Source organism: Xiphophorus hellerii, chromosome 7, assembly GCF_003331165.1.
Source record: "Xiphophorus hellerii strain 12219 chromosome 7, Xiphophorus_hellerii-4.1, whole genome shotgun sequence".
NCBI classification, from domain to species: Eukaryota; Metazoa; Chordata; class Actinopteri; order Cyprinodontiformes; family Poeciliidae; genus Xiphophorus; species Xiphophorus hellerii.
Genome location: NC_045678.1, coordinates 1,878,688 through 1,901,846, shown reverse-complemented (window position 1 = coordinate 1,901,846; position 23,159 = coordinate 1,878,688). Strand labels below are relative to the sequence as shown.

The 23,159-nt window shown below is 38.3% G+C and overlaps 2 protein-coding genes across 2 annotated transcripts; one reads left to right on the top strand and one right to left on the bottom strand.

Moving 5' to 3' along the window:
• Positions 1–245: 245 nt before the first annotated feature.
• LOC116722526 (uncharacterized) lies at positions 246–13,696 on the top strand. The gene is made up of 8 exons (XM_032566677.1): positions 246–1,400; positions 3,151–3,405; positions 5,363–5,599; positions 7,785–7,955; positions 8,709–8,840; positions 9,835–9,998; positions 12,311–12,568; positions 12,651–13,696. Exons 1-8 carry the CDS (start codon positions 1,151–1,153, stop codon positions 12,825–12,827), a joined length of 1,644 nt encoding a protein of 547 aa, XP_032422568.1. The 5' UTR covers positions 246–1,150; the 3' UTR covers positions 12,828–13,696.
• A 6,397-nt stretch (positions 13,697–20,093) lies between these two features.
• LOC116722643 (EEF1A lysine methyltransferase 1-like) lies at positions 20,094–22,342 on the bottom strand. Its single transcript, XM_032566810.1, has 2 exons — positions 21,520–22,342; positions 20,094–21,435 (listed from the first exon to the last, which is right to left on the bottom strand). The coding sequence occupies exons 1-2, from the start codon at positions 21,866–21,868 to the stop codon at positions 21,362–21,364; spliced, it is 423 nt and encodes a 140-aa protein (XP_032422701.1). The 5' UTR covers positions 21,869–22,342; the 3' UTR covers positions 20,094–21,361.
• Between the last annotated feature and the right edge of the window lie 817 nt (positions 22,343–23,159).

Below are 23,159 nucleotides of genomic sequence, written 5' to 3'. Positions count from 1 at the left end.
TTCAGTAAATGATTTTTCTCCCTCTTTGTCAAACCTTGTTTCATTGTCCATCTTTCAACTTAATTCTTCACCCATCCCCTCATCCTCCCCATCTTTCCTGTCTTTGCACATCTTCATGTCACTTGGGTTACTTAACTCATGTTTTAACCTATTTTCCAGCCCTCTGTCTAACCCTTCCTCCTCTTTCCTATTCCTCCCTCCCACTGACTTTTTCATCGTGTTATCTCATCAGTCCTCCTTCCCATCTTTGTCGCATGTCAAACCTCACAGACAGAGGAGGAGAGAAGTGCGTGTATGTGTGTGTGTTTTTGAAAGAGAGGGACAAAGAGAGAGAGCTAAAGAGAGCAGCAAACAGTAGACAAACTTACTGTGAGCAGTAGAGGCAGCTGTGGACAACCTGCAGGACCGACAACTCTCCTTTGTAAAAGCCAAGGACTTTCTGACTTCTTCTGAACTAGCTCTGGTCCTGAAGCTTCTCCGAGTCCAAAGAAAGACCAGGAGGTACAGAACCAGTGGACCAAACCAAAAAAGTTTTCATTTTGACATTTGCAGGCAATCTGGGATCTTTTTTCTTTTAAACAACAAGAAGAAAACAGCATTGAAGGGGAAAAGAGGAACAATTCTTTGGTTGTCAAACCAAATACAACACAACTGAGAGAAGAAATCTGGTCACAAACTACAAAACATTTTTTTTTCAAGAATGAATAAAAGCTAAGAACAGAAGGCTTAAACAAAGACACAACAGGAGAAGGACAGTTACTGCCACCCAACCATGCTGCTGGACATTTGTAATTCAGATCAGATCTGATGAAATAAAGGCAAAAATAAAACAAGCGAGAAGCAAAGGAAGAATTTCAACTTAGAAGAGAATCCAAATCCATTTCTCATTTGAGATTTTCTTAATAAAAAAACAAGAAGGAAATAAAAGATCAGAATTCAGAAGCTGAAGGAACAATACGTGAAAAGAGAAAACATAAAGAAGAAAAGAAAGGATTCCACAACAAGTGAAGAAAATTCCTCTGGAACTGGAATGCTTAAGAAGAAATAGTAAAAAATGAAGAAATGACAGAAGCAAAGCATTAGTGACAAAAACAAAGCAAAAAAAAGAAGAAAACCCATTAAGGATAAACAGAAACAGTTGAGCCTGATCATGCAGCTCCTCACGCTCCTTGCTGCTCTCTCCTCCATCCTCCACCCTGCTCCCTCTCTGGCCCCTGCGGCAAGCGTGGCCCTCAGCCGACTGGACCGCTGGGTCCGCTCGGGGCTCCAGGTGCTGCAGTGGGACCAGCTGGACCGCTGCCTGCGCATGTCCTCCATGTCTGAGGCAGACTGCAGACGGCTCAGCCACCTGCCGCTGTCCTCTGTGGCCGTGTACATGTCGGAGCAGCGCAGCGCTGCAGGTAGGACCAGATGGAAGCATCGCACTGTACCAGACAGCTGGCATCGTTCAAACAGCTGCTCACGTTTACAGCATTCTGCAGAGTGATCAGATGTGTATTTACTGCCCTTGCGGTAAACCAGATATTAGTTTTGAAAGTTTATTTCAGAAATGATCAACTAACTTAATTTCATTACAGTTAATATATTAAGTGAAGCAAACTCCAATTGAAAATACTCTTGTCAATCTGAGAAGTGGAATGTTTGACAGTAGTTCTATCTGTGTTAACAAATTAAAATTATCTTTAATCATCCATAATGGATATACAAGAAACTGCTGCTCAAAATAGGGGAGCTGAGCAAAAAAAAAAAAAAGTAGTAGAAAAACAAGAATGAGTCACAATCAGTCCAGATGTTCACATTCAGCCTGACAGACTTTGTTATAATTGTTTTAATTTATGTTTGTTATATTGCTGGATTTGTACAGTCTCCTTGGATGTTTTTCTATTTAAACCATATTATTTATTATTATTATTATTATTATTATTATTATTATTATTATTATTATTATTATTGTTGTTAATTGAAGGAGAATAATGAGCAAAACCATCCAAATTGACTTTTTGCATAAATGTGAAGTATTTATTTAGCAGTGTATTTGAACACAGTGGTAAGTTTTTTCATTTATATCAATTGTTTTCTTTTTTGTTTTTTTTTAAATAAAAAACAACTTTTAAAGAATTTGTAAAACTGTAAAGCCAAAAACTACATTTACGTCTGTGCAAAAATGTTAAGAGAAAGGATATTTGGACAACAAAATAATTCAAAGACAACATTTTTGAATTAAGAAAAAGTTTATACAAATTTATGATTTAATGTTGGCCAATGAAATTTGACCAGCCTTTTTATCTCTACTGTTATGCTTGTATTTTCTGCCTCCTGATGCCATAAGACAATTTATAAACTTGTTAAATGTATTTTAAATGCTATGTTGTTATCTATGTAGAAAATGCATCAATTCAATCTACCAATCAAACTGATTTATTTATTGGCACAATGTTTGTGCCAATAAAGAAAATAAGTGAAAAATCTGGATTTTTTTTATTATCCTAATCTGATTTTTTAACATGATGCTACAATTGTTACAAATACCGGTAATATAGTTCATCATCTTAAGAACATCACCAACTTTTACTGTTTTTCTTCCAGTCCAATGCAGAGATTGTAGTATGTGTTTTTTAACATGTTGAACTGATTATAGTTCACTATTCGAATTCTGGTCTATCTGAGCAGAGTAAGGCAGTACTGCGCTTTAGAACTGATTTTGAGAGATTTTAATTGGTTTTTAAAAGTATTCATGGCTGCAGTTCAGCCCTCCAGAGCCAGAGAACAGGGACCTTCTACTTTCTACTGGCAGATTTATTCATCTGACCTGAGTCTTATTTTGGAAAGTTGTACTCCTTTTATTGTAAAGCAGCAGGTGCAGCAGCTATCTGGACAGTGGAGCAGGACCGGAGCTGTGTACTCCCATGAGATAATAACAGATGCATTAAGAATTCCAATACATATATTCATATCATATTTATTTAATCTTTATGGATGGTGGCCATGTCATGCACAGTGAACCTCAGTCTGATTTGTCTGCTGCATTTAAAGATCCGATGTAACGGACTTGTTTTGTATTTTCTTCTTCCACATATTTCACTGATCCTCATATGACTGACTCCTTTTCAATAAGTCAGAGAACTCAGTAGCAACGTTCTGCTCTTCCAGGTCCCTCAAACAAAGTCCTGGCTATCCTGCCTGACTTTTCCAGTGGCATGCTGAGCTCCAAGCTGAGGGGAAGCTTCAGTGTTGGGCGGATGCTGAACAGACATCACCAGCCCCTCTACAGTTCCTCTGCCCATGATGTTGTTCTGGTTCTGGATCCATCACCAGAGGAGAACTTTGGACACCCCGTGGTCCTGTTTTATGTGGACATGAACGTGACAAAGAAGAAATGTTCCCACCTGGATGGAATTTACTTGGGTGAGTGTTGAATATCCTGGTCTTCTTCTCTGACAATAAAATGTTGTTGTTTTCTGTTTGTAGCATATTTTGGTGTATGTGAACACAATACCTACTGTATTAAGTCCTGTGGTGAAACGTGTTTTAGCGCAGCTTTAATTGAACAGTTAGACATACTGTGCAATTAAAGCTGCGACAGAATTTAACTTGTGGTTCAGTACAATGCCCTGCAAAAAGTTTTTTTCTTTTTTTTCCCCCCACATCTGGTTGCATTAAATTCTAAAAGTTAATTGTGTTTTATTGGGCTTTTGTGTGCTTGAGCGACACAAAGTTATGCAGAACTTCAAAGTGGAAGGAAACTATAAAAGGTTTTCAAATATGTTTTCAAATCAAAATCTTAAAAATGTGCATTTGTGTTCAGTCACTCAGTGGTGGTAGGAGTTTGTCTTGTATTCGGTGGTTGCCGGTTTGAGCCCCTGCTCTGTCCATTTCTGTGCTTGTGTAAAGACACGTCACACACTTCGCCTGCTGATGGTGGTAGAAAGGGCAGACGGTTCTGCAGCTTGACACTGTGTGTGAACGTGAATGGGAATGGCTGATATAATGTTTTTGTGGTGTGTCCAGAAAAACATTCTAAATGAAGTCTGATGTCAGTACTATAGAAGTTAACTACGTGGTGACTAGCTAATTCAGTCATTTAATTTAAGTGGGTTGAACCAGGACTGCATCTAAAAGTTGCATAGTTGTCTATCCTAAAACACAATCACTTCCAGTTTAGACCCTAAATCCAGATATCATGTCTTCATAGATCTGTGGTTGAGCTTTTTTCATAATTCAGCCATTTTTTTTCTAGTGACGCCTGTAAGGGTTCTTTATAGATGGTCTCATACACAAGCTGAGAGGTGAGCCTTCAGTATTCTGCCAGCCACAAGAAGCCAGTTTATAAAGACCAGACTGTAGACTTACCTCCTTGTGAAGGTACACAGTTCAGTGAGGTAAAATAATGTTTTGATTGAACATTCAAGGTCAACAGCAAGTGAGAGCACTCAAAGCATCTGAAAGGTGTAAGTGTAGCTGTGACTGTTCCAGCATGACATTCAATTGTTGATAATTTTGCAAAACTACATGCTTTGTGTACGTAGTATGAATAAATTCCTAATCAAATTGTAAAGCTCTGATTTAGTCACATGGAAAAGAAAGTAAAAGTTCTATGCAGATGGCCTCCCAGAAAGATTTATTACACTATTACATATAGTAGTCATTCAGATTATTTTTTAAATAATCTTCTTGATATTTCTAGGCTCAGTTTTTTTCCATAGAAACCAGCTGATCTATGAAGAAAACTTGAGAGTTAACAGAAGACAAACTATGGACCCATTCCTGTAGAAGATATCTGAAGGGACACAGAGGTGTGTCAAAGATTCTGAGCTCCTGCTGTGAGAAACGTTAAGGCCAGATGTTAAGGTCACTTTGCGCCAGTGTCACACGAACATTCTTCTGTCAATTATTCATATCTGCTCATGCTGCAAAGTACCTCCTGCTGGGCTGGCTGCGGTGAATGAGTTTGCATGACTTTCACAATATTTGACAAAACGCCACATAAATTTACTGAAAAAGATAGAACTATAAACGAGAAAAACATTTTGTGCTGATGAAATTCACATTCAAATCTTTCCAAATTTTTTGTAAATTACAACCACAAATTTCTGCAATTTATATGTTTTAAAAACAAAAATCTGAAAACTGTGCCATGCATTTGTAAGCTATAGTGGGCCAAAATGTTCCAGTTTCATCAGGCCTATGATGCCAACGATATGGCATACTGGATGGATTTATTAGAACCGTTCAACACTCTTGTAACCCTTCCATCAAGGATAGATCCCTGTTACTCAAATCTTTGGAAGGTTCAAATCATATTTTTTGACTGCAGGAAACAGTGAGAAACTATTCAGTCTGGAAGATGTTTCCCCACCTGTAGGAGATGAGTGTTTGACTCTGGCTTTGAAGGGTCGCTGCCAGAACCAGCTGAAGCGCCGCCAGACGGGTCCACAGAGGCTGTTTGGCAGCAGACGGGTGCCAGGTGGGACGCTGGGTGGAGGCACCACTGGCAGCCGCCTGCTGGAACGAACCATCGGAGGTTTCTGTGAGGTTCACTTTCTGCCACTGGTGGTTGCCATCGGAGACAGCAGCTGGACGCAGAAACTCAAATGTGTTGGTAGGTCTGCACTCTGCCATACAGCCAACACATTTCTAATGGCTTTTTCTACTTAGTTTCTCCTTGTTGTGTTTTCTTTTGTTCATATCAGCATTTATGTTTTTCTGTTTTATGTAGTCTGATAGCATGGAATGCATTATGGGAATTCTGCAACCAAATACCACTTATGTCTTTTCTATAATGTTGCTCCTGGTTTTGGTAAACTGACTTTACTTTCTGAGGGGTTTCTGGGTCACCTTGTTCCTTCGTCACATTGCACCCTGGCATTGAAATTGTTCCCTCATCTACATCACATGTTCGCAAAACCAACTGAGCCCTGGGAAGTGAAGTACCAGAGGGAACATGCACACAGTTTCAATATGTATGTCTGTAATCAGCATGCTATCACTTTGCTTCATTTTGTCCCAGTGTAATAAAAAGGCTAAGACTCAGATTTAATGACAACCCTGTCTGATGTAACACAGACTTGTTAGTGTTTGTCAAACTTCATTAAGAAGATACATATGCAGCAAAATACAGTGTGCATATAATAAAATGGTCATCAAGTTGTAAATGTTATAAACTAACTTTAAGTTTACACAAACAGCCAACAGATTCCACTGTGTCTGACTTTCACATAATGTATAAAAACAGAGCCTTTCTGTTCCAGACTTGCTGCAGCGTTTGGGCTCACGGTCCTGTTGATGACAGTTAAAGTCAAGCTACCACTCTTAGACAAATGGGCTCACATTTGGCTCAAGAATTTTTTTAGATACAGAGGAATTCATGTAATTCATTTGAATTTTATTGCCATGAATGTTAACATTTCCTCTGCTAACTGAGTCCAGCAGAGGCTTAGATGGAGCTCATTATTTTTTTGCAGTTTCTCTGAGCCTTATACAATCTGACATCAGGGAGATTTTCCTCAGATGTGTCTCCCCATTCAGTTTGACCTCTGTTTTATTTTAGACGTGGATTTTCAACTCTTTTAGACTGATGAGAAACAACAGTTGCTTTCATTACTGATGCCTTTCTTCCCTGGTATTAACACAGAACTGACAAAACTTTGGTTTTCATAGGAAAGGTTTTGACCTCTCACTTCACGCTGATGAGGTTCTGGTGATCAAGTGCATTTAAATAAAGATTCTACTTTCTCTCTTAAATTCAAAGAATGCAGATGGGTTGAGCTGAGATTTTCCACATGTTGTCCACATAGCTTCATTTTGGATTAATATATAGTTTATTGTTTTTAAAAGGTTTTATTGGCTCTAGTGGCCTTTATTGGACAGTTAATTGACAGGAAAGTGGATAATGAGAGAAGGGGAAGACATGCGGCAAAGGTTGCCAGGCCGGTAATCCAACCTGCGACAGCCGCGCCGAGGACTAAGGCCTCCATGGGTTGTGCTTAACTCCTGCACCACCACAGCACATCTCAAGACTAATATATAATTTCTGTGTGGAATAGATGCTGTTTGTACACTTGAGGTTAGATTTTATAGCTGAACTATAACTTTAAAGCAAAGAGAATAAAAACTAACATTTGATTTCGATATGATCTCTATTTTATCCACAGCATTGTATTATTAATAGGTCTTAAGATATTACAATGACCAAATCCACATGGTCATTGTCAATGTATGGAAACATTTAAGCAACCAACACTATTGCTTAAACTCTTCCAAGTTACTGTAGTTTTTCAAATATTTTTTTTATTTTTTTGTAGTCACTTTCTGTGCTGTTAAAGTTTTGCATATTTGTATGTCATTTTTTGTATTTTTGTTTTTCTGTATTTTTTCAGTCTCAAACTTACTTTGAATGGTAAGTCAAAGCAAGTTTGACTTACCATTCAAATAAGTAATTGTTTGTTTAATTGGTTTTGTTAATATTCAGTTATTTTAGGAAAATATTTTTAGGAATGTTTATGTCAACATGTAACAACACAACATTTATAAACCAATAACACTTATTAAATAGAAAGCACAAAATTATACTTTGATGCAATCATTTCACTTTATATGATATATTATATAACAAGTTGGCCATTGGCTCCCAAAACAGTTGTTAAAGATTCAAAGAAATAAAAGTTTGTAGCTGGGCACGGTAAATCTGATCTGACCTCATGGGGAGCCCAGTTGTTTTGGAGCTAGACAACCTTTCCCTGTGATGGTTTTCCTGTTCTGAGCTTTTCCTCTTTCTCCTCCGACAGACAACCCAGAGTTTGCCAGGTGTCCCCAGCAGCTTCCCATGAGTTCTCCCAGTCTGCCTGCATCAAGCTGTGAGCTCAATAAAAACACCAGGCGCTGCCACCAGCAGCCACTGGCCACTCACCTGTCCTGTCGCCTCTATCAGACCTGTGACCATGCTGTCCTCATCTCAGGTTGGACCATAAGAATATGTTTCTTCTGTCCCAGTCATCAATATGTCAGATGATTAAAACATCTTTAGACACAATCAGAAACAACTTCAACAACTTTTGGGTACTGAAGTTGTTCGAGTTTTGATTAAGTTCTTATGTATTTTTAACTTATTTCAGCATTTTGGGCACAAACACAGGTTGGAGTCAAAGTCAAGATGCAAAGACAACTTTCACTGAGAGGCACATTAAAAAGTAGCCATGCAATTCCACTCAAAAACTGTCTGGCATCCAACACAGTCTGGGGTTTCTCCCCCTTTGCTCGGATTCTGTCTGGTAAACATTCAACTGGGCCAATCAGTGGACAGGAGGAGAAATTCGGAATGACAATATTTCTTTTCTACACTGTTTAAGAATTGTAGTCGGCCTGTTTTAGCAGTGACAGCAGAGGAAGCTGTTCAGTACCTTTAAGGACTTCACAATCATAGACTTACACCATGTTAATAACAATTTAGTTCATAGTTTATCTTGAACAAAACATCATAAACTATAAAGTATCAAAAAATTACAAAAAAGTATCAACATACATTAGATAAAGACCTCAATGGACTGTTTCATACAAGACAAAACCTGAAACGGACACCAAAGGCAAATTGGATTCTGCTAATTTTTTTCAATGTCATAAATGTGTTATTTACAGGAGAAGTGTAACTCTAATCATCTGCCTGTGTATTTATGTATCTATATATGTGTGTGCGTGTGTGTGGGTGTGTACAGGCGGTTGGCAGCCTCAGATGACCTTTCAGCATCACGCTCAGAATCTTCAGAAGTTCTACAAAATGCTCAGAAACAATGGTTTCCATAAAAATCACATCAACACTTTCTTCGCCAGCAGTGGACAGCTTCTAGGTAGGAAATGAACAAGCTCTATGATACAGAAAGCTATGTCAAAGTTTATGCAGAGACTCAGAATCCTGTAATTAAAGGTTTAATGGTTGTAGAACCAGTCAGGAATTACAGTAAAAGTTATGCAGCACAAAACAGGGACAAATAATACTTTATCACAAAATAGTAATAATAGAAATAAGTAAAGTGACAATCTGATTAAGTAGGCTTTTGCCTTTTCTCGGAAGCATCCGTGAACAATAAAAATTTCAATCCTGATTTAATTGACTGAACAATTTCTGCACCTCGTATGTTTTCAGGAAGCTCTTCCAGAACCTGGAAACAGAGAATCTAAATGTTTAGTGCTGATCCTGCAGCACTAAACAGAACAACATTTTTTTGATCTGCAAGCACTTTTGACTTGACAATTTTGGCCCACATGAGAAAAGTTTGGACACCGCTCGTCTACTGTTGATAGCTGAAAGAAATTCTGGGATGGATTTAGGCCCAAGAGCATTCAAACCTGTATATTTCCATTTGTCTTTTATATTCAAAGTAATTCAATTCAAAAATAGTTTATTTACCTAAAATGGAAAATAAATGTTGTCACAACTCATACCTGAGTATCTGCAAAGAGTCGTGGTTGGTGTTGCTGTGTCCATGACAAAGAAATCCTGAACAAAAGTCTACAAAAGAATAAATCAGAAATAGGGTAACAGAGCTACTCCAACATCCTGCAGCCATTAGCGGTATAATTCTAGAAAAATATTCTGAAAAATAATTCTAGAATATGTTAAAATACTAGAACTCATAGAAATCAAGTTTATTTGCGTAGGACATGTCAGCAACAAAGCATCAAAAACAGAAGATGTATTTTCTTTTCACCCTGTCTGGATGGAAACAGGAAGAATCTCTGATAAAGATTCTACTAAATGCAATAAATTACACAATGCACAGCAAAACCTCATAAAACTATACTAGAGTTGAACCTCTTCTTTCTTTTCTATGTGCACCGAAGATGTAGAGGGCGTCTACTCAGCAACAGAGAAGGCAGTGATCCGTAACCATGTGTCATACATTTGCCGGAAGCAGCATTGTGCCGACACTCTGGTTCTGTACCTGAACTCACCAACACGCACTGATGGAACCATGCTGCTGTGGGACGCCAACCTGAACGGCATCGTAAGAGAAACACTGAAACAAAACACACACATTGCTCACTATAGTGAGGGAGGATTGTGAGCAGCCAATGGTTGCTGCCAATAATAAGAAAAAAAAACATCATTAGAAGGAGACACATAAATATTAATGTAAATGTTACTGTGGTTAGAGCCACTATGACCCTCTACATTGAATGATTTGACTGCTTCAGATACCAAACAGACAGGTCAGCTATGGGATGATGTGCTCTGTCCAAGTTTTAATCTGTTTTGACGTCCCAGGATTTACTGACAGCTGAATGCAAGGATATGAGCTTATTACTGCAACATATAACATTTCTTAGTACCTGAGTGCTGCTCTTGCCTTTTACTTTGCTGCTGATTATTGTACAAGATTATTGTGTTCTGTTATTAAATAAGCATTTCTGCTCCTAAATCAAAAATGAAGCAGCCCAGCAGCTTTTTAAGAAAGTTCAGCCTCGACAAGTGATTGTAAAGTTCTTTATTACAGCAGATTGCATCAGATGCAATAGATCTTCTGGATCACTGTGAAAACTGAAAATACACATACAAACATATTCTTATAAAAGAACAGGGGATTGTAATACAAATGAAATTAAAACAAAACATACTGTATTGCTTTCAGGGCAATGTAATACAGAAATATATGTTTCTGAGGGGCAGTATTATTGTCTAAAATATTTCTTTTTACTCACTCAGCTCCTTCAGACTAGCCAGCAGCAGTTAGCAAGCACCTGGTGGAACTGAGCATCTGCTGAGCTCATTATATTAGCTACTTCTCAGTGAAACGCTGGTAAAAATGTTGTTAAAGGGTTAATAGAGGAGCCATGTTGTGATGACTTCCTGAAGGTGGAGTTTGAGAAAGAGCAGGAGTTTTTAAAGGGCTCTCCCTTTAAAAACTCCGGCTCTTTCTCAAACTCAATATAAAATCACTAAATCATAAAGTCTCATTTTTTTAAGTCATATTTGATACATATAGCAATTCTATAATAATGGAAAGTAGCATAGTTATCTGATTGTGGTATAAAGTGGCACTATGTACCAGGAAAATACACACTATCAAACATGTGAATGCTGCTGACTAGCTGTTTTCTAGCCGTTCATGTCAGAACTAATTACTGCAAGCTTTTACAAGGCACACTCTTCCTGGCTCCTGCATCCATGCATAAAATTCAAAGAAACGTATTGAAAACCTCAAATTCCATTAAATCAAAAGAGACAAAGATCCTTTAAATAACCTACATAATTTAAAATTTCATTTTCCATTCATTCCATTCCAGCTTTATTTATAAAGCACTTTAAAAACAACACAGTTGACCAAAGTCTACTGTGACCACAGTTGGTCTACAAAGTAGACCAAAGTAGACTTTGAGCCAAAGTCTACTTTGGTCAACTGATTGAGTTGATTTCCACAACTGGAAATCAAGACACATAATGCAAATACAATGACAATAACTGTAAACACCTACACTTCAAGCTGAGTTAAAGGCCAGGGAGAAAAAAAACAACAATCTTTAAAGACGACTTAAAAACATGAAGAGACTCAGTTTGTCTGATATGTGATGTTAACTCATTCCACAGTTCTGGGGCAGTAACAGAACTGTAGAACGGTTCTGTTACTGTGGAACGGTTCTGTTACCGTTCCACAGTAACAGAACCTGTCACCTCTCAACTTTCTCAAAATTAAATCAACCCTAAAATGTTCTGGAAATCAGAGAGGAGTTGCTAAAACAGGAGTAATGTGCTCTCGATTCCCAGTACTGGTTAAAAACTGAGCAGCAGCATTTTAAACCAACTGGAGGCTAGAAAGTGACTTGTGACTGAGGCCGATATAAAGCTCAGTTTAGCATGATCTAAGCAAATTCAGATAAAAGCATGAATAGTGATGCAGAGAAAGAAAAGGTTTTACTTTGGTTGGTTGTCTTAAATTTAAAAAAGCTGGATTTGACAACTGAGCTAACCTGTGCACCAAATCTAAGACTGCAATCCAGCCTTACACTGAGGTTTACTGCGACAGGTGTCTTATAATTTAAAACAGTTTACAGTCTGTTGCAGACAGGAAATTTATTTTTACATCTAAGGTGATCAACTTTATGCTGAACCTGAACAAGAAAATTGTGTTTTCAGTCAAATAAGAGTTCTAGTCAAATATTCCCTCTGTTTATGGACTCTGACACGTCAAACCCACATTTACTTATGTACTTGTTGTTTTTAGTCATTATTCTGAAACTAATGCTACTGACAGAGCATGCTACAGTGCAGACGTTTCAGTTTTGTTGCTTTGATGGCTCTACCTGTCCTCTTCCCGAGCAGGCTGACCTGAAGGAGCGCTACTCAGTGAGCGAACTGCTGGCTGACCTGGCCGGCTGCAGGGCCACTCGTGTTCTCCTGTTTGTAGATCAGAGCTACAGTGGGGTCTTGTCCAAAAGGCTAAGAAGCTCCCAGAAACACCATAATGTGGTGTTGATCCAGCATCAGTCCCACCAGACCCAGAGGCTGTTCCCAGGCTGGGATGATAACAGCTGGTCTTCTATCAGTGCTGCCACATGCCTGTTAGACCACCTGCAGAAGGCAAGTTTTCATGCATTTGCTTTATTTTTTGTTTCTCTGGTATTCCACTGATCTGATCTTAAACCGGTACTGTTATTTTCAGGTTGATGGGATGTCTCGGCTCTTGGAGCCGTGGGCCGGCCTGTTAAACGTGACATTGGCAGGAGCTCCGTGTAATGCGACCCCCCCTCTTACAGACAGTGAGCTGCAGCGAGAGTATCAGGGCTGCCAGAACCTGCCGACTGCTCTGTGGTATCAGAAGCATGGGAGGACCAACTGAGAGACACCAACAGACTTATCCAAACAGGACAGGCATGGATGTTTTATCTCCAGTGTATGTTTGCCACGGGGTGTGTCTGTGTGTTTTGGTTTGGGAGGCTTATGCTTGTTAAAACTTCAGTTTAACTGTGTTAGACACTGCTGTGTGTTTATTTTATGACATAAGTCTAGTCATCTCAGTGGGAAGCTCTGAACACCATGTGATCTGTGTGTGTGTGAGTGTGTGTTCACGAGTTCAGCAAAAGGACAGCCTATCTCAAGGGCCAGCACCAGCTTACATTATGGTCAGAGTGTGTGTTTGTGTACAACACGTCTCGTAGGCACTTTAACATTTTAGATCCAATCATCGGCCTATTTTTATCCGAACACCGGTGTCCTTTCATGATCTTATTTTAATCTGCCTCTGAATCCTGTTCACATCTTTTTAAATCTAACTTTTAAATTGTTGTGTCAGCTGACCACCATGACTTTCTTCTGATTGCTCAGAATTTCTTCTCTTAAAAAGACAGACAAAGTAAAAAAACTAAAATATATGTATTTACATAGTGACTGTGGACAATTAATAGAACAAAAACATTATTAGTTTTATTCTTTACAGAGGTTTTACAGTAATTTCAGTTCCCTATATACAGCACTGGAAAAAATTAAGAGACCACTGCACTGAAGCCCAATGAAAACCTCATGGTTATTCCACCAAATATTGATTTCTGAACTCTTCCTGAGTTAAAACATTATTGTTGTTTCTAAATGGACATGAACTTGTTTGTGCAGGCCTTATTTGAGGTCTGAAAGCACTGTGTATTTCCTGTTATTTTGACCATTTCTCTTTTTCTGCAAATAAATACTAGATTTTTGCTTGGGATTTTGGAGACATGTTGTCAGTAGTTCATAGAATAAAAGAACAATGTTCATTTTGCTCAAAAAATATACCTATAAAAAGCAAAATCCGAGAAACTGATCATTTTAAGTGATGTCTTAATTTTTTCACAGAGCTTTATATACAGTATATATTGGTATTTACACCAGAAAACAACTTTTACACAATAATATGAACACTTTGAATTAAATATTAATCTGACTAATGTGAGTTCAGTGAAATGAGTATCTAAAAGTTCATAGGTATTTATTGGCTCTGATAGAATTAATAATAACATTATACACTCAGGTATACAAGCTAAATATCAGTAATGTGATCTGGGCTGTAGATTGAACACTAAGGCTATGTCTACACAGCATGTTTTGACGCTCAGTAATTTTTTTCTTGAAATCTGATTTTATTTGCATGGTCGTTCCTGCTACTGCTTGATGTGACCACAATCAGACTTCTTAGAACCCCAAATGCACAGATGAAGAACAATGACCTTCAAACAGCAGCAGAAGTTATCATGGATGGAACCGTCTACGGATCAGTTTGGGTTGGTGTTGGATATTTCTGCTTTTACTGCAGTTGACGACTGTTCACTTCCAGCCCTGCCTTGATTAAAATTTTAAAGAAATCCACTACAAACTAAGCAGTTAGTATATTTTTCATGTGTGTGTTTTCAGTATCATGGGTGATGTAAGCAGTCTGATCTTTTCCCTGTCACAGTTGTGCACCAATAACCATTCCTCACATTAGTTCAAAACTTCAGACTTTACTAGATGATATCATGTTCTGGCTGTAATTTTAGTGATAATATATTTGGTCTTTTGCTCTTGGCAGCCCTGTACACCTGCTGGCTCTATTCTACTCTGACAGAATTGGCCTCAAATACTCTCTAAAGCTCTCTTTTCCATACAGTTGAAACTAGATGTTTACATACACCAAATAAAAAGACATATTTTTTTCTGAAGTTAAATCAGTCAACACTTCTCTTTATTTGAACAAGTAAAATGTCAGAAAAAATAAATACGGAGAAAACAAAAAATTTCATAATAATAATCAAACTTAAAAAAAAATGTCAATATTTGGTAACATTGTCTATGGAAATCCTTTTTAGACAACTTCTGGACGTCTCCTCATTGCTTAGACAGAAAGTAATGATTGTGTATGTGAACTTCTTATTCCTTCTCCCATTTTTGCAGCATTTAGCAAATTCAAATAATTTTGATAATTCTAACTGATCTAAAACTAGAAAAGCTTGGTCTGATTTAATTTCTGGTACATTTACCAGATCAGGGATTGCTGAAAAAACCGACTTGTGGTTTCATTTTAAAAGCAGTGTTTAAGAATTATGGCAGCTGAGATTTAATCTCACTGAGCATAATAACTGTGTTTCGAACTGAACATAAACTAAAAACTTGTTTACAGTTAGTTTGACTTTTGGAGAAGTGTTTAAAATTCAAAACAATTTTAAGAATGGGCGAAAGTTTCAAACCACACATTTCATGGAATCAGAACATCAAGTCTGAAGAGACAGATAATCTAGCAAACAACAAACTAGTTGGCTGCCATTAAAATGAAGAGCGACGGCAGTCCCTCCTGCAAAACACAGTAACTACTGCATTTAATCAAATCATAAGAATGTGCCTGCTAGAATCCCATAATCTGATCACCTTGAACCTGTTCTCTACCCTAACAGGATGTATAATGTTCTGTCCAGTGATGTTTGTCTAAATGTTAACAGCAATCCCATAAAGCACATCCTCTTGTACTGTCTTTTCTTCTCGCTGTTATACAGAGCTGTTGTAGAAATGTAGCAATTTGATGTTCAATCAGAAGATAGGAGTTGATGAAAGTAACAACTTCTGAAAGCAGAAGCAAGAAACTGAGAACCAGATTTTTGTTGTTTGTGTGATGACCAGTAGTGTGTGATGTGTAATTTAGCTGAAATGTTTCCAGTTGCATGCAATGAATCACAAAGTAAAATCAATAAAGTACTTAAAAGTGAGAGCTCTTGTCTACTTTGCATTGTTGAACAAATAACCTCTTGAACACATTGACCACATTCAGAGGATATGACCATTCTATGCATGGCTAACACATGACAAAGCGTAAAGTGAAGCTGTGGATTAAAACTGCTGACCTTCCGCTGGTTGACCACAAATGAGTTCTGATGTCAGACAAAATATAACTGCTGTAATAAAGACTGTATTATCCCTTTAAATCATTGAATTTAGGGATCCCACAGTCAGGTGGATCAAATCCAGCATCTATACATTGTGGACAATCAACTAGTTGTGGTGATCTGACATGTAGAACTTAAACCCTGACCCATTAGTAACAAAAGTAACTCAGGCAGAAAGAGGCAAGTAGGGTCACAGAGCAGGGTCACAGAGAGTGTAGAGGTCACCAACAGATAAACTCATAAACAGAAGTCAGTGAGCTTCATGGCTCACTGACTTCTGAGCTTCTGTGGCCAATCAGCTACATACAAGATTTCCATTACCAGAGGCTCGGATGAAGCAGGATGAGCCAACCATCATTGAACTCTAGAGATTTGGAAATGTAGTTTCTGGAGTGATTAATCGTACTTCTTTGTCTGGAAATCCAGCGGATGAGTCTGGATTCAGTAGCTGGCAATTACCTCACTGCAGTGTGTGAAGTGTAAAGTTTGGTGATGATGGTATTATGATGTGGGCTGCTAATGAGAAACTGGGCTTAGTGCCTCAGTGCCAGTGAAAGGAACTCTTAGTGCTTTAGCCTATCAAGGCACTATAACCCTGCTGCCATTGCTGCACCCTGAGGGTACTCATAGATTTACTCCAAACAGTAACCTTTGATCCCAGCCCTTTTAGTACAACCAGGATGTTTTTACCAAAACAAGTAATATTATCAGCTTGGCCTGGAATGTTGGGGGAGAGATGTTCAAACTTAGATTTTTCTTGATTAATTCACTTTAATTGAGTAATTTATGATTTAGTTATTTATACCAATTCACAGCAAATGTCATCTCAGGGTATTTTACAAAAGTAACAGATCCTATTCGTTTCCAGTTTTTTAATTAAATAAATTTAACACAGTCCAGTCATATAGGCAGTTTCCAATTTCAGCTACATACAATGGACATCCATCTAGTTGTCGATTGGTTAAAAGTTAAGTTAATAATGTATGAAGTTATTCACTTGTCGCAATCCTTCATCCTGAGCAAACAAATGGTGACACTATTTGTGTTTCCATAAACATAAAAATAAAATTGTGCAAATATACTACAAAATAAATTATCTTAATGTAAAATCAAATGTTATCAAAATCATGTTTTTCGATAAAAAAGTGTTTTTGCTCTGATGAGCAAGTCTATTTTGGAAGTATCAAAATGGATGTAGTTTGCAAAACTGCAACAGAAACATTTTTTTTCATATCACAAGCTTCAACAGCCACATGTTACTACTGACAGAAGAAGACAACAGGAAGTAGTAGAATGCTGATGGTTTGTTTTTTTGTTTTGTTTTTGTTGTTTTTTGGACAACGTCCAGCTGGCTCCACCAGAGCTCTCGCTGCATCACATAGTTCATAAAAAGTTGTGTGTCATTCAAACATGTTGGATCCATAGCTCTGTTGTAAAATCCCTAACCTCACAAATAACACACAAATAAGACTTTTAGCTTTTGTTGTGAATAACTGTATGAGCTCTCTTTTATCGACTTGAAAACTGGCTCGGAGTGTATCTGCTTTGCTGTGTTTTCATCATAGACGAAGCCACAAACAAGATGCTTCTGCTATTAACTTTATTTTTCTCTCACATAGAACGTTTTCCTGGAAGAGTGCTTCTGTTGCTTCTTTGTGTGTTGCCTCTGCTTTCTTAGTCCCCAGTCAGTCCTGCAGATATCCACACAGGTTCTGGTTCTGCTGGAGGTTTCTTCCTGTTATAGTGGAGTTTTCCTGTCCACTGTAATCCCGTGCATGCTTAGTAAGATGGATTGATGCACTGTCAACAACACAATGCAAACAACCGTCCACTGTTGCTACATGTTCGTCCAGGAGAAGTGAATGTTTCAGGTTAATGACCTGTTGCAATCTGTCGGGTTTATCTAGGTAGAAAACATTTTAACCAATTTGAATAATAAACTGAAGTTGACTGTGTTATTTAATATTAGGATACCCATTTGTAGTAAAGTTCCTTGAGAATTGGCTTTAAACTGAACTGAATAAGTGTCAAAAATACACAAAATGTTGAAAGAGGTGCATAATGCTGAGATAAGAGCTTTTAATGGAGGACAGTGTTGGGAAGTCATAACTACTTTTAACACAACTACTGTAGGCTGATCCTAACAGGACTGAAGGCGTCACATGAGATGGTGTTCAGTTCCAGTGTCATCCTAAGAGCAGCTGTTGGTCCGTGTTTCTGCTTGCAGGTCGAGACTTTTCTGTTGTTTCCGCTACATAGCTGCAGAGAACCCAGAAATAAGACAAACAAATCCAAACATAATGAATAAAGTTAAAAACTGTATTTGGTGACCAAATGTGTAGTGTGACCAACCATTTCACTCAAAATTCTCCATACTAACAAAATGACTAAGTTCCATTTCTGACACCTTACTTAAAGAGTATTAAAATAAGGGCAGGTGAGGGAGTCGATAGGTCACTCGTAATGTTTTATGACACCAGCACTTCTTTAAGAACAAAGTTGAGCTGTATAAAATCCTGCCTGCGGAGTTGAGCCAACTTTTGCATGAATTAATAAAAGCACAAGTGTGTTACTGTCTGGACTGCCAGACAGAAGGAGCCAGGGAGGGTCAGAAATAGAGGCTACAGACAGAGAGGACAGGAGGCAGAACAGGTTGGTGCAAAAGAGACAGATGGAGGAAAACAGAGAGATGGATGGGAGAGAGAGTAGAGAGTGCACTGCAAGGGAAGGAGGGAAAGTAAAGAGGGGGGCAAGAGGTGAAGAGCAGAGAAGTTGTCCTGGGGCTTCTCTAAATTATGTGTGATCACTTAAAGTCTATAAATACTTCTACAATATTGTAAGCATACAGGAAATCTGTTTTTTCTCTTCCTTTCGGAAGACTACTGAAGAAATAGATCAGAAGGTAATCCAGTGCTCACAACCTTGTTAAAGTTCTACCTTTGTTTCACAGAAAAAAGCAAGATGATGATGAATTATTTCAAAACTCTAATGAGACAGTTATCCTGTAAAGTATAAAAGAAAAGCATTAACACTTTATTTGAAGGAGAATGCATAAGACTGACATGACACTGTCATAAACATGAAGGAGTTTTCATGAAGGTTTATGCCTGTTGTCATGAAAAGTGTCATTAGGTTAATAATGATACTTATAATGCAAATTTGCATTAAAAGTTGCATTAAAGTGTCATTAAAGGGGCACCTCATGACAACATTCATGAAAACGCCTTCATGTTTATATGTCAGTCTTATGCACACTCCTTCAAATAAAGTGTTATTAGAAAAACAAACTAATTTGTTAAAAACTAAAACAATCAAAAAGTGTGCATATTCTTAAACTTGGTCAGTTTGTGCAATTTTAATATTTTATGAGCTATGCAATATCTGGCTATGGTATTCCAGGTGCTAGGAATGGACTGTTTGCATAGGGTCACACAGTGATACACACAATGGTGCCTCAGATACTGGAAGTATCGTAATGTCAGATGAAAGTGGGGAAAACATGGAATTATCAAAACTGAGATATGACAGTATTTAACAATGTCATCATGGTATGATTTTCTAAAATCTTGCAGGCCTAACCAGTGTAATGCAAGTAAATGTGATCATTTGAATCAACATTCCACATGTTTTTTGGGAAACAGTGAACACCGTGTGCTTCACAATGAACATGATCTCCCACAGTCTTAGTAACAACTCCAAAGGTTGACAGTGACAGATGAACGGATCCGTCCCCTTAGCAAAGCTTACCTTCTTTTATGTAGTGGCAGAATCATATAGCAGAGAATGTTGAACTTTTGCTGCCTCACAGTAACATCTTTCCCAGAGTTGTGAATGCATTTTTCAGAAACAACATTCTGAACCAGTTTGGCTGCAGTACTGACCTATGCACTGTGTACTCAATTTTGAATCCAAAAAAGCCACTAAAAGCACCCAGTGCTGTTTCACACCTCAAGATGTGTTACCAGGCAGAAAGAGGAAAAAATGACCCCCTGGTTGCCTTCTGGCTTGGTTTTCTAAATACCAGAATGTGTAATAGGTGTTAAGGGAAAACAAAACTGCTCAAAGTGGTAGGATGTTTTCTGTTTTTTTTTTTTTTAAATGTGTTGCATATATATTGTACCAAAATTAAACATAAAATAAAACCCTTAAAATAGGTTCTTCACATTTCTTAATGTCATAGACATTTCAGATTTAGATGTAGAAATTTACTCACAAACAAATGAATATATTTTTTTTATTGAATTTTCTGTTTTTTAAACTCACCTAACTAAGCAGACAGCCTCGTGATTGGACGTCAGCCACTGCCTACTTTGTGTTAGAAACTGTGTGTATTCTGACACCACAGACTAAATGGATTGAGCTTGTGTTTACTATATATTGTCAATCAGAAGATGAATGGTTTCTGCTCAGTCTTCACTGCACATGCCTGCAGGGAAAAGTCTGTTTCTGCTGTGCAGGAGGAAGTAACAGCAACAGCCCACTATCACTCATGTGTGTGTGCTGTTATCAATACCGTGGTGTTACCTTTTGTGTGTGTGAGAGGAAGTTTTTATACCCAGTTCTTATATCAAAGGACTGTATGCTTCAATACCCAATTGGCTTACAGTGCAAGTGTTATTTTATGTATGCAGGCGTGTGTGTGTGTGTGGGCTGCTGACTGTGAGAAAGATACAAGAAAGGGTAACACAACAACACCCTCAGGAGTTTTGATCTAAAGATAACCAATTCGCCATCATTTAGGAGTCACACATTCATTCAGGTGTAACGCAAACACACACACGCGCACGCCCACTCCTTACCTTCCTCTCTCTATGACCAGGATCTGATCAGCACCAACAATGACAAAACATAATGAACCTAACAGAACTGAGCAGACGAAAAATGGTCACACATGCAGATGAATCATTCTTAGTAAGTACCATTTTTAGCTAGTCAGAGACTTGAATGGTACCGCTTTAAACATTTTAAGGAAACTACCTGAGGCACAGTATAATTATCCAACAGTGATGACATCATCTCCATTCATTTAAAACATGGTTAGAGGAGTCGTACAAGATCTGAACTTACATGTAAGCACGGACACGTTTACACAGATATAATAATAGCACTACAGTAACCATACACCAGAGCTATAGCTGTTTTTGTTTTAATTGTTTTTTATTCGTCAAGAAACAATAGAAAAGTTTCTTGAAATGCTGTTAAAGGCGACAGAAGGGTGCATTATGTATTTTAAAGTCACATCATGCCATTTTATACCACGGCCAAGAAACTGTCACCTTCAGTTGTTATAAAAATGCTGTATATATCAAAACAGCTTAAAAGAAATTTGACTTTGTATAAGGGATGTGCAATATGGCTTAAAATTCATATCACAATATGTATTGTGATGGGTGACAATAACGAGATATATCAAAATATGTTTTGGTATAAAACTTACATTAGAAATACAAAAATCACCTCCTAATTGAGTGGAATGTAAATGTATGTGTTAGGGCAAAAAGGGCAAAAAGCTGCACATTTTTACCCCCAGCAGTTCTTTGGCAACATTCTCCATGGTGGCTCCTATGGAGGCAGAACCAGAAGACGTTGATTTAAAACAATAGAGCGTTACAGATTTCCCCTCCCATCAGCTCCTCTTGTTCTCACCTGTGCACAGCAGCAATTTGCCTTTGCTCAGGTACTGGACGGTTTGGGCCACTTTGTTCAGACACTCCTCGGATAAGTAAGGCGGGTCGGCGAAGACGATGTCGAAGCTCCGCGGCGCCACGCCGGAGGGGAGGGACAGCGGCTCGTTGTAGTCGTAGAAGATGAAGTCGTCGGCGTAGGCAGCGAAGCGGCAGTCGTACTCCAGCACGACGGCCGACACCTTGCCGGAGCCGTCCACCATGCCCTGCTTCAGCTTCTGGTAGACGCTGGGCGAGCTCACACACGCTATCCTGACGGAAAGGGAAAGCAAAGAAGAATGAAAAACACACCCGTCTGTCATAATCCGCATTCTTAAAATGTCTTCATTTAAAAATGAAGTTGACTTTAAATAAGTTAATCCCAGGTCTTTTGTTGTGGCAGGCCTATTAGCTTTTGTATAGGCAGTTTTTATTGGTGACTTTTCGGTCAGGCAAAGGTTTGAACCTTAAACATCTTCTTTGCAATTTGTGACTCAAGAGGCTTCCGCTAACTAGCCACTAAGAAACTCTTGCTAGCTAGCAAACTTTTTTTGCGTAAGTGTAACTTATTGCCAGTTAGCCAGACCATGATATACTACTTGCTTACTATTATTAAAAAAAATATGCAACTTTCTTTTGTAAGTTTATGTTGTGATACAGGTCTTAAATTTAATTCCTGGTTGTCTTAAAACATCTTAAATTTGAGTTGGTGAACCCCTGCGTTTTTCAGAAACAATGGGCTCTTTGCACCTGCCGCGCTGACGTCACAACCGCATGCGCAAATGCGGCTCTCTTTTTTCCGCTTTGAGTTACCATGACAGCTAGAAAAGACAAAGTCGTATTTCAGACGCAAATAAAACAATATTATGCACTTTGTTGTCTTCCTAATATAATGGGCTTTTAAGTTTTCATGGATTTCCAAGCGGTCCTGAATTAAGAAGACGATGGCTTGTAAATATTCGTCGCTACCAGTTAAAGCTAACGCCACACAGCAAAGTTTACAGCCTTCACTTCACTCCGGATCAACTTCTTCAGCCTAAAGAAGAAGGTAAAAGAGCCTCCTGTGTTATTTCCATGGAATCACTTCTGTATTCAGCCTGAAAGAGAGTTTATGGGAACGAGAGAGCAGACCAGAGCCAGACAGCCGAGCAACTGATCCGCCTCTACACACTGCTGTAAACACTGTCCTGCTTCACAAGAAGCATGCAAAACTAATAAAGCGAAGTAACACGGAGACCTTAAGGAACACGGCCATATTTTTCGAAAAGCAACAACTCTGAACCTGAACCGTCAGCTGAACTAGAACTCCGACACCAGAGCTGCTCTACTGTTAAGCTATGGGTTTGTTGTTCCTCAGGCTTCAGAAGCAAAAAGCCTGAACCGTAAAATCCCCCGTTACTTGGTCTCTGACACTAACGACAATAAACGCACGTAATATACTTGAACATAAGGTAAAAACATTGTCCGTTAGAATGGATGAAAAATGTTTAGATACTTAAATAGCACATTTTTACAAGAAAAATGTCTAGCTAAAGCTAATGTTAGCCACAAAGTTTAAAGAAAGTAAAACTCACCTTCATATCTGTGTATAACGAGGCGAACATCTTAAAACCTTTCTCCAGC